At 38.3% G+C, this 15501-nt stretch overlaps 1 protein-coding gene across 5 annotated transcripts in view; it reads left to right on the plus strand.

Annotated features, from left to right (window-relative positions):
* The window catches only part of DPP10 (dipeptidyl peptidase like 10), a 521204-nt gene that overhangs the window by 491391 nt on the left and 14312 nt on the right, over positions 1-15501 (plus strand). For 4 of the 5 annotated variants that reach the window (XM_054070220.1, XM_054070222.1, XM_054070221.1 and 1 more), the window contains exons 17-20: positions 2106-2153; positions 4187-4285; positions 4394-4463; positions 14152-14346. In XM_054070220.1, the coding sequence (XP_053926195.1) occupies positions 2106-2153; positions 4187-4285; positions 4394-4463; positions 14152-14346 (412 nt within the window). The remainder of the gene's footprint in view (positions 1-2105; positions 2154-4186; positions 4286-4393; positions 4464-14151; positions 14347-15501) is intronic. The other variant, XM_054070223.1, reaches the window with a different exon arrangement.

A 15501-nucleotide genomic window follows, 5' to 3' on the forward strand; every position in this document is an offset into this window, starting at 1 on the left:
GCTTGACAATTATGGCAGCAGTGTGGCCCCCGTGTGTTGCCACAGCTCTGAAAAATACCTGTGATGGGCAGGTATTTGACAGCACCAAAGCTGATGGCAGCATCACCATAGAACAGGTATTAAAACTCTTCTGCAGGGAGTTGCTTGTAAGAGTACAAGGTAAACTGCTTCAAGTATACAGATGACACCACAGCTATTTTGCCCAGAAAAATCCTTGGAGGACTCTGGACTGGTTTGATCTATACAAGGTTCAATACTTCCACCTCCGGTTTACCCATAAGCACCTTTATTAGGGTAGTTTTTCCTTCTTAGTTACCGTCAGCCAGGAGATCTGTCACAGTACACTAGCTGTATCCATCCCTCGAGACTCTCCGCAATGAGGAGCTGTCTCTAGCCTAGTAAGTGGAGGAACAGCTCTACAGCTTCTCAGTTTTCGCAAGCTTATCCTTTACTGCTTGTGGATTTTTGCATTAGCATTTCATGAACACTAACAACTGTTAATCTCTTCACTCAAATTAGATGTTTCAGAAAGGGAGTGATTGTTTTTCTCACTTCATACAGCAGGAAGTAAGTTGCGGATTTAGTGTTAGTTATAGGAGGTCAATGGGAGATCCAGGTGCTGTGCTTAGTTCTGATGAGCTGTAACACAATGCCTGTAACATGTCTATCTTTCTTCTGCTCAGCTTTTTAATCTACTGTAGTCTTCCTTCTTCAAAATGATCCTTCCATTTTTTAGTACCCCAAATAGGTCTGGCCTGGAAAGTGCTGATGCTTTCACCTTCAAAACCTGTCTTTCTTAAATCGGAATTCAAAGCAAAATGACAAATTCAGAAAGAGTAAAAAGAGCTGGGAAAACAAAACAAAACAAAACAAAGAGAAAGAGACAGCTGAAGAAATTATCTTTTGAATAGCTAAGGCAGAAAGCTTTGATTTGTCAGCAGCCTACCTCTAAGATTTTTGTCAGTAGTCTCCCTTGAGGCAGAGAATGAAATAGATAAAAATCTTCCATGGAGGCTGTCAGAGGCTGTGAATGGCATCATGCTATTTATTTCAGGTATTTAGGTTTCCCTAGACTCATGCCATAATTAATTGAGAGAGACAACCTCCTCAGGATCACTCTGAACACATAAATTAAGTTCTGTCTCTGAACTGCTTTCAGAGGGATTTTTATTTTTCTTTCTCCAAAAAAAGAGGAGTCTGAACTCCTAATTTTGGAGGGTCCATGCATGGGTTCCTCAGGGACTTAAGCTTTTCTGCATCATCCTTCCTAGCCCAACACCGACTGCCTGCATGTAATCCAAGCTCCTGTCTCAACAATATAGAACTAAGTTTCCTGTGCACAAATTCTGTGTTAGGGATGAGAATACAACATTTTCTTTTGCAAGCTTGCGCGCTCAGCTGTACTTCTCAGTATGCTGAATATTTGGTCACCCTAGTTTCACATGCCATCTTGTGCATTTGCACAGCACTTAATAACATGGAAAATTATTCGTGATACTTTTAGTTTTTCAATGACACAGTAAAAATATAGTATCTGATGTTACCGTGATGTAAGATTAGATTAGATTACATAACACCTAGATTTAACCATGATGCTCTTGGGCTTCTGGAGCTGAGGTAGCAAAAGAGCTTAACCAGTTAGGTAAGTGAAATATGTGATAGTTTTTCAGCCCCTCTTTAGCTTTTCCAGAGAAAACATGTGTGAATATTATCATTAATTAACTTCCCAGCCAACCTAAAGTTGCTGTTTCTGAGTGTCAAAGTGCTGTATTTTAGACAGTGCTGTTGAACACCTCTGTAAGTTTTTTATTCTTCAAATCTGGCTAAAACACGGAGATTAAAAAAAAAGAAAAAGGTGGAGGGGTCTAGGCTGCTTGCTGAACAGGCAGAAGGCAGTTTCTGTTTTATGCTTTGTTAGTACCAAAGACTGACCTGTGTCCTTCCCAAAAGACACCAGCAAAGTTATTGCTGTGTTTGAAGGGAAGCGCATGTATGGAGCTTCCAGGATCTGGCCTTATGTGGTCACTGGTGTGCTGAATCTTTACTGTTGACTGTAGTACTAACTACCCTACAATTCCTCTGTTTTTCTTCTTTCCTCAAAACAGGGCCAGGCATTCCGGTTGTTAGCGTGCACAGTACAAGTAACACTGAAAGTGAGTATTCCTTATGGGATAGGTATAGTTTGTTATTGTCCTTGATTGTTTTGGGGGGGTCTGGGGAAGGGGAAAGGCGGTTACAAGTGAATGAAAACTAATAGATGGCTTACTCATATAAAGACCTATTAATTACCTTCTAGCGACATCCACATCTGCAGATGATAAGCAAATAAAAACTTTTCCAGGCTTTTCGTGTATGTTTTATGCTAAGTGCATACCATTCATCTTCCCTTTACATTTGAGTTAATTATATGGCAGGTTGGTCTTCATCCATTTGACTTTCTATGTAAATTATGCTGCCATTATGATACACCATCTGTATCTTTGGAGATGGTTTTAAACTTACGGTCCAATTATCGTGAAGTAAAGTACAGTCCTTGGACAATTAATCATAAAATCTGACCTACATACAATGAACTTAGTCCTGCTCTTATATTTCTCAAATCAGAGCAACTCTGCTGACATTTTCAATGATGGCAAATCCAAGAATAAAGACTTTCTCGAGGGTACTCAATACATGTTAATTTTCAAGTTTTACTCATTTCTTTCTGTGCATTGACTCCAAATCTGTTGCTGTTTCCTGGCTGATTGAGGTGTTTTGTGATGGAAGATTGTCCTTCAGGAGCAGAATTTTCCTCACTTAAGTATTTCCCTGGTGCAGTGGAGGTAGCGACTCTGCTACCTTTAACTCCACTGTGGCTCCAAGTAGCATGAAGATGTGGATTAGAGGAAAAGGGGACATCTTTCATTTAAAACCACTAAACCAATCCTTATGTATTTTCATTTCATTCATTAGATTACCCCCAGGATTCTTCCCAGAACCCAAAATTCCTGAAATGTATACTTGTCTGCAGCTCTTTGTCATGGGCCAGCCATTATTCAGCCATAAGAGTGGACCTAATCTTACATGTTGAAGCAATATACTGATCAATAGGATCATTCTATGAAGTATTAATTAATGTCTGCACTTTGTCTTCTGTTTCTGGTTTTTGTTTTGGCTTTTTTTTAATGTCACTGTTAGTATTTGCAAAGCTCAGTGCCACAGCACACAAAGAAGTAACTGCTTCATCAACTTTTGTAGAGCTACTCAATTCTGTGAAGGTCAACTTACTCACATCTAAAATACTGTTGGTAGCGAACTATTGTAAAAGAGATTTTCATATAGCATCTTAGTGGAAAACAAAGTGAGTCAGGATAGATAGACATCGTTGTAGCAGGAAGAAACCAAATAATAAGAGAGATAATTTACCAATAATGTTTCAGTGGAAGAATAGATTATCCTCTTCAATGTATAAAAGAATGATTAAGGATTACTTCAATTATTCCATCATCGGACTATAATTATACTATTTTGGCTGACTGCCCAGAACAAACATTCTCCTTAGATTATCCGTTTTGGCCCTAAGTGGAGGGTTCATTGTTTAGTAAAAAAAAATTAAATCTACATTTGGGAACCAAGATCAGTAATTTCAGTAGAAAAGAAAAAAAAATGATCTAATTAATCATTTTTTCATGTCTAAAAGGATTACTTCAGATCTGTCTGTGGCTTTAAACCAAACTGAAGTCTTGCTCTTGGTTGAAGTGCGGAAGACAGAGAAAGACATACTGTGATCCAGTAGAACTGTATTGACTAAGTATTGGCTTGGAATATGTACCATGAAAAGAATGCCTGCTTGAGTCTTAGGATATTGCCCAGCACACTACTGTTGTGCTGTAACAGCTGCTGGTAGTATTTGTCAGGGATGCCTGTAGTCATGTTGTTCATCGGCAATTTCACTTTCGGTGCTTAATGAAAACAAAGCCTACCGAAGCCAGGAAATGGAATAAATGTGTATGTTTTGAATTAAGGTGATTGCTCAGTTCCTGAATTGTGAAGCAGTTGCATTTTACAAAATGTATTTACAGAGGAAATTCATTTTCAAGATTTATCATCACACATTTGTCTCTGTCTCTTTTTTTTTTAATTTTGATTTATTTCTGATATGATTCTTTGTATCTTTCAACTTGCTTTTTCTTCCTGTTTTCTACAGAGTTTTACATTTTGGAAAATAATGCTGCTTTGAAAGAAGCTGTTTTTAAGAAAAAGAATTCCAAGACTGAAATTAAAATGCTTCACATTGAGGATTACGGTAAATTTGGCAAAATGTTATTTTACCAAACCAAAAACTTTCTTAGAATTTTACTGTTCTTTATCTGTGTAACTACCAGCCTTTAATGTTTTTCTCTTTTCTTAAAAGAACTCCCTTTACAGTTATCACTGCCAAAAGATTTCACGGATCGAAACCAGTATGCCCTTCTATTACTAATGTAAGTAGCTGTGTAGAATCACTCAAAATAACAAAAAAAGTACTTCACAGAAAAGATTTAACTCTGTAATTAGAAAATGGGGAGGGTTGTGTTTTATTGGAAAATTACCTCATGTATTTGAGTTGATAAAAGGCTTGTTCTTGGGAAGGTTTTGTTACAGGTGCTGTCTGGTAGAGATTACTGGGGTTTTTTTTTTAGCTTGTCAAACCTTACTCTACTGTGTTGTACTTTCGTTTACATGAGGCACCGGCCCTTCTGATAGCGTAGCAGAGTAATTTTGTAGTCTCCTGGACCCATACTGATCCCTACCCACACAGGATCTCATTCAGAGCGTTGTGGGTTTTTTTTCCCCCTTTTTATCTCTGATAAAAGTGGGTAGAGCTTCTAACAGGGGCTCAGTTAAGATGCATAAAGCAAAAATGCTTTTAGGAGCACTGGAAAGAAGAAAAAAATATTTTTGAGCATCAATGGCTGAAGGCATTATAGGCGTGATCCAAAGTTTGTTGGTGTTTGTGGAAATCCTCTATGGGAGAAAGAATTGCTCCCTGGCAACCTGCACTGTTCTTTTAGAAAGAAATAGTATGTGTATTTCTTTTGGAAACAGTGAGCTTTTAAGCTGCATGTCTGCAGAATGCATAGCAGAGGAAGGCAGTGGTCATGAGCATAGCTGCGTCCTGCCTGGGAAAACAATAAGTGGCTGAGGGCATCATTTGTTGCTCTCCACCTGATCTCAGCATGGGTCTGCTGTGGGTGTAGAGAGGTTTCCTGTATCTTCAGGTCTTCTTCCACCCCCTTTTGGAAGGAACTGATGTGAATTTCACTAACACGGATGTTGCAGTGCACTGATAAATTCATGAAAGTCCATTAGCGGAGCCGTATCACCCGGAGCAGAACTCCCCTTAGTGACAGCAGAGGTCCTAATTGTTGCATGTCAGGTCAACTTTACAACCCTGAGCTGCTCAGTGATCCCAAATTCCACCGCTCTGATGAGATCTTAGATAGTAGAACAGGGAGGTGTTAAACTGCTTATTTTTAAGTCCAGTTTGTGTTTAAAACTCAGGGGTTTTAGTTGTATTTATCTGCAGCTTTGGAGGCTCTCTGCTTTAAATGGCTCATGAACACGTTTTTCTTTTCTTGTGGAGAAATGGGACACATGGATAATTTTCTCTTTGCTGTATTTTTGCTGACATGATCTTGAGGCACTAGTATATTTAAGCAGCTCTTTTAAGTGTGCCAAAGGCAAACCAACTCTGTGAATTGACACCAGGACCATTACAGGGAGCTGCAAAGGCTTATGTTTATTCATTTTCTCTGAGAGTAAGGAAACACTAAGGTGTCAGCAGTAACGCTTTCCTTTTTAGTATCCTAGTAACTATGCAATCTGCTATATATACAGTAACCGTAGAATATGAGGTTATGTATTCATGCAGAACTTAGACAAGACAGGAGGGAAAGATCAGAAATTTTGGGATGGCCATGGGCAAAAATGACAGGAGGGGGAAAAAACAGCTAAGGAAATACTATTGTGCAATGTTTTTAGCTGTCAAGAGTTGAAAAAAACTGAGAACCTTATTGGGGCAAGGTCAGAATCTAAACTTAACAAAGCTGTTAGTACCCAGTGAGCAATTTGGATAAGTCAAATAGTATGGATATAGTTTTTAGTTAGGCTTTTTTTTCTGATGATGTGCGTGTGAGATAAAATGGAAATTCATCCACTCATTAATACAGATTGCGGTATATAAATTTATAATATGGAGACTTTACTTCTTTTTAGTTAAATCCTTACCTTTGCAATACTGAATTCGCAATGTTAGCTTTAACTGGAGTTATTTTTAGAAAACACTGTATACTACTGAAAGTATGAAGCTAAATATTTGAATCTATTGTGGCTCATGTGTATTGCATGCATTGTGTCCCCATTTTCCCTACAAGACAAAGAAGTTATATTTCTTCAGCAGCTTTTTGCAGACTTTAAACTAAGGCTGCCTGCAATCCTTCTTTTGAGTTAAAGATGTCCCCAAATGAGATATAAAACTGGAAACTGTCACTTAAGTTATGGGAGGCTCCCTTGTGGGATGATTATTTGAGGCTAATAAATTCTGCCTAGCTCTTGAGAAAGAACGATCGGAAATCTGTGTGCATGCAGAGGGTAATTTGTTGGCCCGCACAACTCCAAATTGGTGTCTTAAGGTTTATTTCACTATCAGAAGTACTACTTTCCAAAAAAAAAAAAGTGTTCAGTTCCAAGAAGAACATGAAGCTTTTACAGCAAATGCTGATTAGTTGTGTATATGGTATTATTTCCCATATATTTGACTTTCCTTAGTCCCAGAGTGGTACTGTTTGGACTGACTGAGAAACACCATGTTCCTACTGCTGGAAATGTTAGACAGGAATTGTAGTAGTGGCTGATAACAAGCGCTGCCTTTCATATTGTTCAGCTGCATCTACTTTGTTTCTTACATTCTCAGCCATAATACAATTGTCATTATATTCCAGCTGCCGAAAGTTTGAAAAACAGTGCTTGCTGATGTCCTTGGTAGGAAGTTTGGTTTAGTTGTATATCTGTTTTTTTGGAAAGGAGATTCTGTATAACATGTTGATGCAGGCAGCATGCACTTAGATATATACAGAGAAGATATATATCTGAAAAAGTGAAGTATTAGCAGTATTATTACTTTTGCTTTCCATCTCAGTAATACTGCAAATTGTCAAGGACTTAAGAAAAAGAAAAGGCAGGAAGGGAGGTGAGGAAACGAGAATATGAGTTTAAGTATGACGTGTGTCTAATATGTCTCTGCAGTGCAATTTAATTGCATATAAAGTGCATATAGGCTTTGTCCCCTAAGCTGGAGGGTAAACGTGGCTTATAAGATCTAACAGCTCTGACTGGATGTTTGGCTGCAGTGGTCACTTCAGAGTCACTCCAAGGTTCTATTGAAGATTCATCTTCCTTGTGTCTTACATTTTGCCAGGATCTGAATTGCCTGTGTGGTATCATCTCTGTCTGCAGAATTTTTGTGCTAGTTGCTGGTTTCACTGGCTCAGAATAAAGTGGGGTTTGATCACTGAGGTTCATAATTTTACTGTAAATTTTCAGCAGCAGGAGCTACTTCTGTATGGTGTTTGTATGCTCTCTGGATCAATAGGGCTACAGTTACCAAAACAGGGAAATAGATAAAGAGGAGAAAATTTGTTATTACTTGGTTTTGGTTTTTTTTCCATATTCTGAAAGCTGGTAGCCATTTCAAAGGTGCATGACTATAATAAAGCTTCTGTATTCATACAAGGATGCCTACAGGTAAATTTGAACTTCCAGCACAACGCACCTGGGTGTCTGAGCATTAAGGCTGAATGCTGGTAGGAAGCCTGTATTAGTGGATTCTGGTCCTGGTGTAAACTCAGTACAGCTCCATGTAGACACAAGCTCAACTTAAGGACCAGGCCCCGAATAATCCTGTACCCTTCATCTTAAGGATTTTGTGAAGATTCATTCATTATCAGTTGCAAAGCATATTGCGACACTCAAATGGAAAATCATTGTATTGCTATGTTAAAATGTATGTCATCTGTATGGCCAGACTGTCTAAGAGATCAGCCTCGTGTAGAAACCAGTTATGTCTGCTAGCACTATTTTTCTTTCCAGAATTGTGATGCATAGGCCATAAAATGCTAAATAGAGTATAACACTCTCCTTTCTTCCATTTGTTCTCCTAAACCACTAATACATTTCACACTCAGTTTGCTTCTGATGTAATACTTACAGTGTAGCTATAGATTAAAGGTGTACAGTAATTGCCTGAAAGAGTGATTATCATCTCTTTTCTATATAATTAAGATCAAAGTTTAAATTTCAGAGCCTTGATTTTCTCATTATGGTTCACCTTACTCATTAAAAAAGTTGGAGATACACTCCCTGGTAACACACAGGAAATGATTAAGTAAAGACTCTGGCATTTAATCTGGATAATAAGATGAGAAGTGATAATCATTCTTTATTTTTTCTTAAATATAATTAAATTCATTCCTTCAAAATCTGTAGGTAATGTATCATAACTGTCAGCATTTATTATTTAACGCCATTTAAAGTTGTCCAATATGTAAGTGGGTATTGTAAAACTGAATCAGTGGAGAGATTGTTCTCGTCTTTGAGGGCGGGAACGACAGATATTCTCCAAAGTAACTTCAAAGTATCCCCAAGAGGTTTCTCTTTGTTTTTTTGTTTTCTTATGTTTTGGTGATAAAAAGTAATCACTTCACCTGTTAAAGAAATTATGAAGGATTTAGGGCTTGTGCAGACATTCAAACCAGTTTATGCCTCCAGTTAATACACTTCTGGGACTGATAGCAAGATAAGACAAAAGGATTGGAAATGAAGATTTTTTTTTAAACAGCTTTGGGAATAAATCACTAAAAGACTAGGAAAAAATCTAGAGAAGCATAATGCAAGTATTGGGATATGTCTGAGGTGTGGTAACACTTTGCCTATTAATAGCTGGCTAGTGTGCCTTTCATTGCTGCAAAGGATATTACTTGTTCTTACTGGCAGCTGTTGTAAGTGAAGGAACAGTGCTTGGCTACATGGTGAATTGTAAAAATATGTGATGGATTTCACTGCTGTGCAGTATGCTTGCAAGGAGGACATCCCTGAAGGCTTTATTGCTTGGCCAGTTCTTCCTCTGTAAAAAAGCTGCAAAATTTACTTTTTTGGACATGACCAAGTCATGTGAATGATGCGCTAATTGCTTTGTGAGCCATCCATGTAATGCCAGTATTCATCCTGCCTCTGCAAAGCGTGTTTCACTGCTCCATTGTGTTTCTGTTACATACAAATATTTGATGGAGAGTCTTGTCTTTTTGCTCTTCTAGATTTTCTTCTCTCTTCTTTGAACTTAATATTTTTCAAGACCCAGAGGGAAAATTCATTTAGCTTAGGCAGAAAGAGGGGTAGAGTGGAGATTTACTCCAACCTTTTCATTTACAATTGTGGTCCTGATTCTATGGGCATTGGTGGACTTGTTCCCTCCCTTTCTTTTCAATCTTATCCTCAAAAAAGTCACGGGAAAAAGTTAAGCTAAGATTCCTCCTCTTTCAGCATCCCCTACCTCCATTCCCCCACAGCAGTACACATCTTGCTGTGTAAAATGCTAATTTAATCTTCCTTAGAAAAAAAACAAGAAGAGATTCAAAACTTCAGCTCCTTTTCTTATGATGCAAGATGGCGTTACATATCTTCTTCTCAAAATTGCATTTTTAAAGTCTTCAGTCCCAAGGGTTTCAGAAAGATATTTTAAGAACAATTTTCTTTGTTGAACTGTGCTGTCCACTTCAGTTCCATCTATCGCTTGATTCTATCGTGGTAACGGAATCACTTCTGGGGGTGTGTTTGGCCTTATCTGCAGGGACGAGTTGTAAACATATTATCAGTTTTCGGTTGCAGTCTTCTATGCCTAAACAGGCTATATGAACAGAAAGAAAACATTTGGAATTTTCTGTCCTCGATATTTGAGGCTGTTTAGGTTCTGGTTTTTTGACCAGTAATAATGGGTGTACTTGAAAACTGATGCTTTTAAAAGAGATATTCTTGAAATCTGAGAAATAGTGTTCTTTCCCCACTCAATTTTACCACAAGCCAAAGATGCCTTTTATCAGTGATATTTCTTTGCCTAGATTTTACCCTCTGTGTTGTGGTCTATCATAGAATCATAGAATCACCAGGTTGGAAAGGACCCACTGGATCATCGAGTCCAACCATTCCTAACACTCCCTTAAACCATGTCCCCAAGCACTTCATCAACCTGTTCCTTAAACACCTCCAGGGAAGGTAACTCAACACCCTCCCTGGGCAGCCTCTGACAGTGCCCGATGACTCTTTCCGTGAAGAATTTTTTTCTGATATCCAGCCTGGACCTTCCCTGGTGGAGCTTGAAGCCATTCCCCCTTGTCCTGTCCCCTGTCACTTGGGAGAAGGGCCCAGCTCGCTCCTCTCCACAACCTCCTTTCAGGTAGTTGTAGAGAGCAATAAGGTCTCCCCTCAGCCTCCTCTTCTCCAGGCTAAACAACCCCAGCTCTCTCAGGTGCTCCTCATAAGACTTGTTCTCCAGCCCCCTCACCAGCTTCGTTGCTCTTCTTTCTCACACATGTTTTCCATATGCTGCAACAAATCCACTGTTCTGCAGAAAGAAAAGAGAGATGTACTGGAAATTAAGCAGCAATGACAGCAGTTATTTGCTACCTATCTTTTAAAATTGTTTCCTCCCTTCCTGTGTCAGCCTTATATGTAAAATTCCTATTTAAAATCTCACCACTTAAGTTATTAAATCATGCAAAACCAGGAACAAATTTTGCTGCAGTCATGATGGCAGAGTGGCTGAGGAGTATTGCTCAGAGTAGGGCAGCAACTGCCTCTCTGGTAATGCTGTATTATTCCCTATAGACTGTAACTCAGGTTGTGAACAGAGACTTTAAGCTTTTGGTTATAGAATCTAAAAGAACAGATTCTTCTTTTCCCAGCAATATATGAACTTATGATGAGCTGCCCCTTTTTCCAGACAGTCTGAGATAAACGTGACTGGCTTGCAAGAAGCGTACAGATTACCCACTGAGGTCAATGATATTGGTGTATTATTGATGACTTCTGTCTGTTTAAATGGTACCTCAATGGTGAACTTCAGCAGTATGCCTGAGTCGTCAGCAGTTGCACTGCCGCAGTGGACTCATAATCTGAGTGTAGTCGCCTTTGAAGACACACACCACCTGTGAACCTTGAAAGACAGGAGCGGAAATAAAAGAGGGAAAGTGCAAGTGCTGGCACTTAACAGGAAAAGAAAATAATCAGAAAGAATTAGGCATATTCTTCAGCTGAATCATTCTGCTTTTGTTGTTTGACTCTGGATGTGATGCTCCTTAAGGAACGTTTGAGGGATGTTGAGAAGCCTGTAGCTTCACATAGCCCATTTAGTGCTGGCTTCAATTTTGCCATAGGGCTTTGCCCAGTCCATGGTTCCCTTGTGGTCGTCCACGGTCAGGTGGGAAGAAGATTTCTGCATTTGTATTACACCTAGACATAAATGGCACAAACTTTCTTCTAGGCTTACTAGTGGGTCAAGAATTAGTTCCATGAAGGGAATACCACTGAGCAGTAATTAACTATAATAAGAAGTAAGCAGTAGTAAGCATAAAAGTCTGACCTTTGAGACAGCTGTGAATCTCAGGACAAACTTCACGAATTATTGCACTGTAGTAACAAACTTGCTTAGTTACAGAGCCCTCAGAGTGATGTTCAGACTTGCATAAAGGATTAATACCTTGCAGAAGCCCCTTAAAAGGTTGAAAGTGGGGCCTAAACGGTGCTTAGAATATATGCTGTCTCTCTGGAGAACAGAAGCACACCTCAAATAATCAGTATCATTTTATAGTAGCAGCTGAAGAGTAAAAAGTCCTTTTGATGCTAATGGGAATTTTGACATGTGCCTCAGTGGAAATGGCTTTAAATGCCTGTCACAGATTACTTATATGGACATTCTTGAAATGAAGTAGCCACTGGAAAATTGCTTCCAAAAGCAATACGTCAAACAACCCATCGTGCAGGAGTGGAAGATGTATGGTGTTTAAAGTGTAAGCCTAAAAGTAGCCCAGCTATGCCCTCCAGAGAAGGAGCTTGGGAAAACATCACTGTCAAGTTCTCACCTACTGAGAACTGAGGTTCTGTCTGTTGTTCCTTTTTTTATAGAACAAATTAGCTGAGGGTATAATCTTTCATTTAGAACTCTTTTTGGTTTTAAACACTTTCTAGTATAGAGAAAGCCTTACAAATATAATGTAAATAATACAAATATAATGTTCTTCCCCTATTCCCAAGTGTCTAGATATATAACAGATATACACACACGTATATGCATATATTACCTAAATATATAACATGTATAAAACAAGTGTGAACACTGTATTGGTTTTGTTCTTATGTAAGGATAAACGTAAGAACATATTTTCACTTGTGTGCGATGCATGAAACTATAAGATACCTATTCAAACAAGGATAGTTCTGACATATTATCTTATTGTGGAGCATTAAAAAAAATAATTGTAGGGAGTCTCAGGCTGCTACTGTTGGAAGTAGTGGTAAAAACTCTGTGAAAACATCTATGTCAATGTAGACTGTTTCTGAAAAAATCATTTTGTACAATAAGCAGAAATTGAAAGAATTGTTCTGTTCCTGCTCTTATGATAAATAATAATGATAACATACTTCTGAGTGGTGTATTTTCTGCAGAGCTCATTTGACACTCAGTATTTCCAGACTCATTGCGCTGCATTGTTCACAGTTAGCATAATCACAACCAAACTAGTTAAGCAAGCAAACAAATGTCCTTCCTTTCTTTTTATAAAGCCAAGTATAAATTCGATGTGCAAGATAATGGTGAATCAAGCATAGCATATTGTGACAGAGTCTATAACCAAGAAATCCTGATTTCAGTGCATGATATAGCAACCACATAGGCAGGTCTAACTGAGTTTGAAACATATGTATTCATCGTATGCTTGGTAGTTGATAGAGTGATTATCTTGACGATGGTCTGTGTTACCCTCACCCAAACCCAGATATTAAATTAGCACACTATTATACATCTAAGACAATAGTTGTTATGGCAGATTTTTTATCTCTCTTTCATCCCCTCAGGTTTATAAAGTCTCTTTGGCAAAATAATAATTTCTGTCTTTATCTTTCTTTCACCTTAGACAGGATATTCCCACAGATACTGTCCAATCTCATTTCCATACAGCCAGCACAGGCACTTTTACATTTCAATTTGCATTCAACTTGGCATATGCAGCCTGCGTAGACGTATTTTGCATTTTGTACAACTTCGTAGTAGCCTTCTTTCTTATTCGGTGTTTATCTTGGGGGAAAAATAATGACATGCTTCCCTTTTAAAACTGATGTTTTATTTTCTTTGGAAGGAAAAATAATATATTTAGCTTCAATAGAAAATGCTTATTGTTCCTCTAGAAATTGTTTTCTCCTGTTCTATTCCACCTTTTCTGCTATAAGCCACCTTTTCTTCAGTCATAAAATAAACTTAACACTCCTGCCTGTATCTGTTTCTTGCTATGAATTTGGATGGTGAAAATATAATTTTCTCCAGTGTGTACTTTAGCCTTCTTTTTTACCCTATTTCAAAAAAAAAATCCATTTAAGGATACAGTAATGCAATTATTTTTGTTTTCTAAGATAGTCTTAATAGTTATATATCCTACAAAATCATAATTAGGGTACTGAATTAATTTTCCTTTTTGTCTGTTGTATGTGACTTAACAAAATCTACATGAGTCTTCTCAAAACTGAGCTAACCAGAAGTGATTGTGTTATTTTTTTATTCGCTTTATTAACCTACAAACAGCACTACATGCTTTACTTTTCTGTTTCTTTCTATCTATCAAGTAAATTCAGGTATTTCCAACGCTGCAATATAGTGGTTATAAAGTTAAATAAATTATTTTGCTTATGGCTACTGCAGGGAGACCAGCACTAGCTAATGAGATGGTATCAATGGAAGTGACAATAGTTCAATAGGATTGCATAACCGACTGAACTCTGCCATATAGGTTAAATAAAATATCAGAGAACGGCAAAGTGCATCACATTGTCAATAGTCTTCGTTTGTGTCTGGTGTGTTGGTATTTGCAGTGATGAAGCTCCAGGCAGCCAGTTGGTTTCAGATAAGTTTCACATTGACTGGGACTCAGTGCTTGTCAACTCTGATAATGTCATCGTAGCTCGGTTTGATGGCAGAGGGAGTGGATTTCAAGGCCTTAAGATTCTACAGGAGGTCCACCGAAGCTTAGGATCAGTGGAAGTGAAGGACCAAATAGCAGCCGTAGAGTACGTATGTGCAAACTTTTCTTCTCTTTTACCCTGCTTCCACCTTGCTGAACAAGCATTTTTAACTGAAACTGCTCAGGATGTTTTCTTTGCTTAGTGAATACTGTTAATATTTATTTTTAATATAGTCACAAATTTTGAAACAATGCTCTTTTCAGTGCAAACAGCAAATGAAAGATCAGAGAGGTGTTTACTTTTTTGTGTTGGTGCTTCTCTTTGATAAAGCTATCCTTCCACGTGCAATCCAAATATGCCATCCGAGCTAATGCATATTTGCCTATATTCCTTAGAAAAACTTCTTGCAGTGCATGTGTTAATGTTTAACTGCATTTGTGTTACAGTATTTTAGGCCCATATGATAGTATATTGCTCTCATTTCCACCGCAGAGTTCTGGAGTAATCGGACAAAGCAAATGGAGTTATAATGGTGTAAATGAGAGCAGGATTTGGGTAAATGTTTGTTATTTCTCATTAGCACTATGGTTCTTAGACTGCTATAAATCCACCAGCTGCAGATCTGTGGAGTAATCACACATGGCTTTGACCACACTCTTTATTGAGTGTGCACATGTCAAAGTGGCCAATATCAAGGTCTGGGTGGACTTTTTACTAGGGATTCTCACAGAGAATGTTTTAAGCCAGGTATTTTGTATTTTTCTTTTCTTCTTTTGAAAGGAGTTGATGTTTAACCATTGCATGAGTAGGTAACTGTGTCTGACATGACAAACTTGGGCAAGAGGGCTCCTAGTGTTCATGCTGGTCAAGAACGAGCTGCACTGAGCAGAGCAATTCAAGGTGACCCTTGCAAAAGGGCCGTCAGAAACAGGCCATATGCTGCTGTGAGAACTGAGCACAGTTACTAGGACACTTACCTAGGTTCAAGAAGTTGCATTCATCTCACCTTCCTTTTAGCTGTCAAAAAAATAGGCATCTGGTCAAAGCCAGCCATTTCAGCTCTGGTCAGTATAAAATCCTGGCATTTCTGGAGGGTGATTTTCCCTAGACTGAGGGAGGTTTCCAATATAGGTGGGAAGAATGGATGTTGGAGGGTGTCTCCCTTCTCTCCTCTAACCAAAGAGCAGATGTAAGTGGACAATTTATACAAGGTGCTCAAGTTTAGATACCTAAAGTTAAGTGAGATGAATCCAACACCAT

Source organism: Cuculus canorus, chromosome 6, assembly GCF_017976375.1.
Source record: "Cuculus canorus isolate bCucCan1 chromosome 6, bCucCan1.pri, whole genome shotgun sequence".
Taxonomy (NCBI): Eukaryota; Metazoa; Chordata; class Aves; order Cuculiformes; family Cuculidae; genus Cuculus; species Cuculus canorus.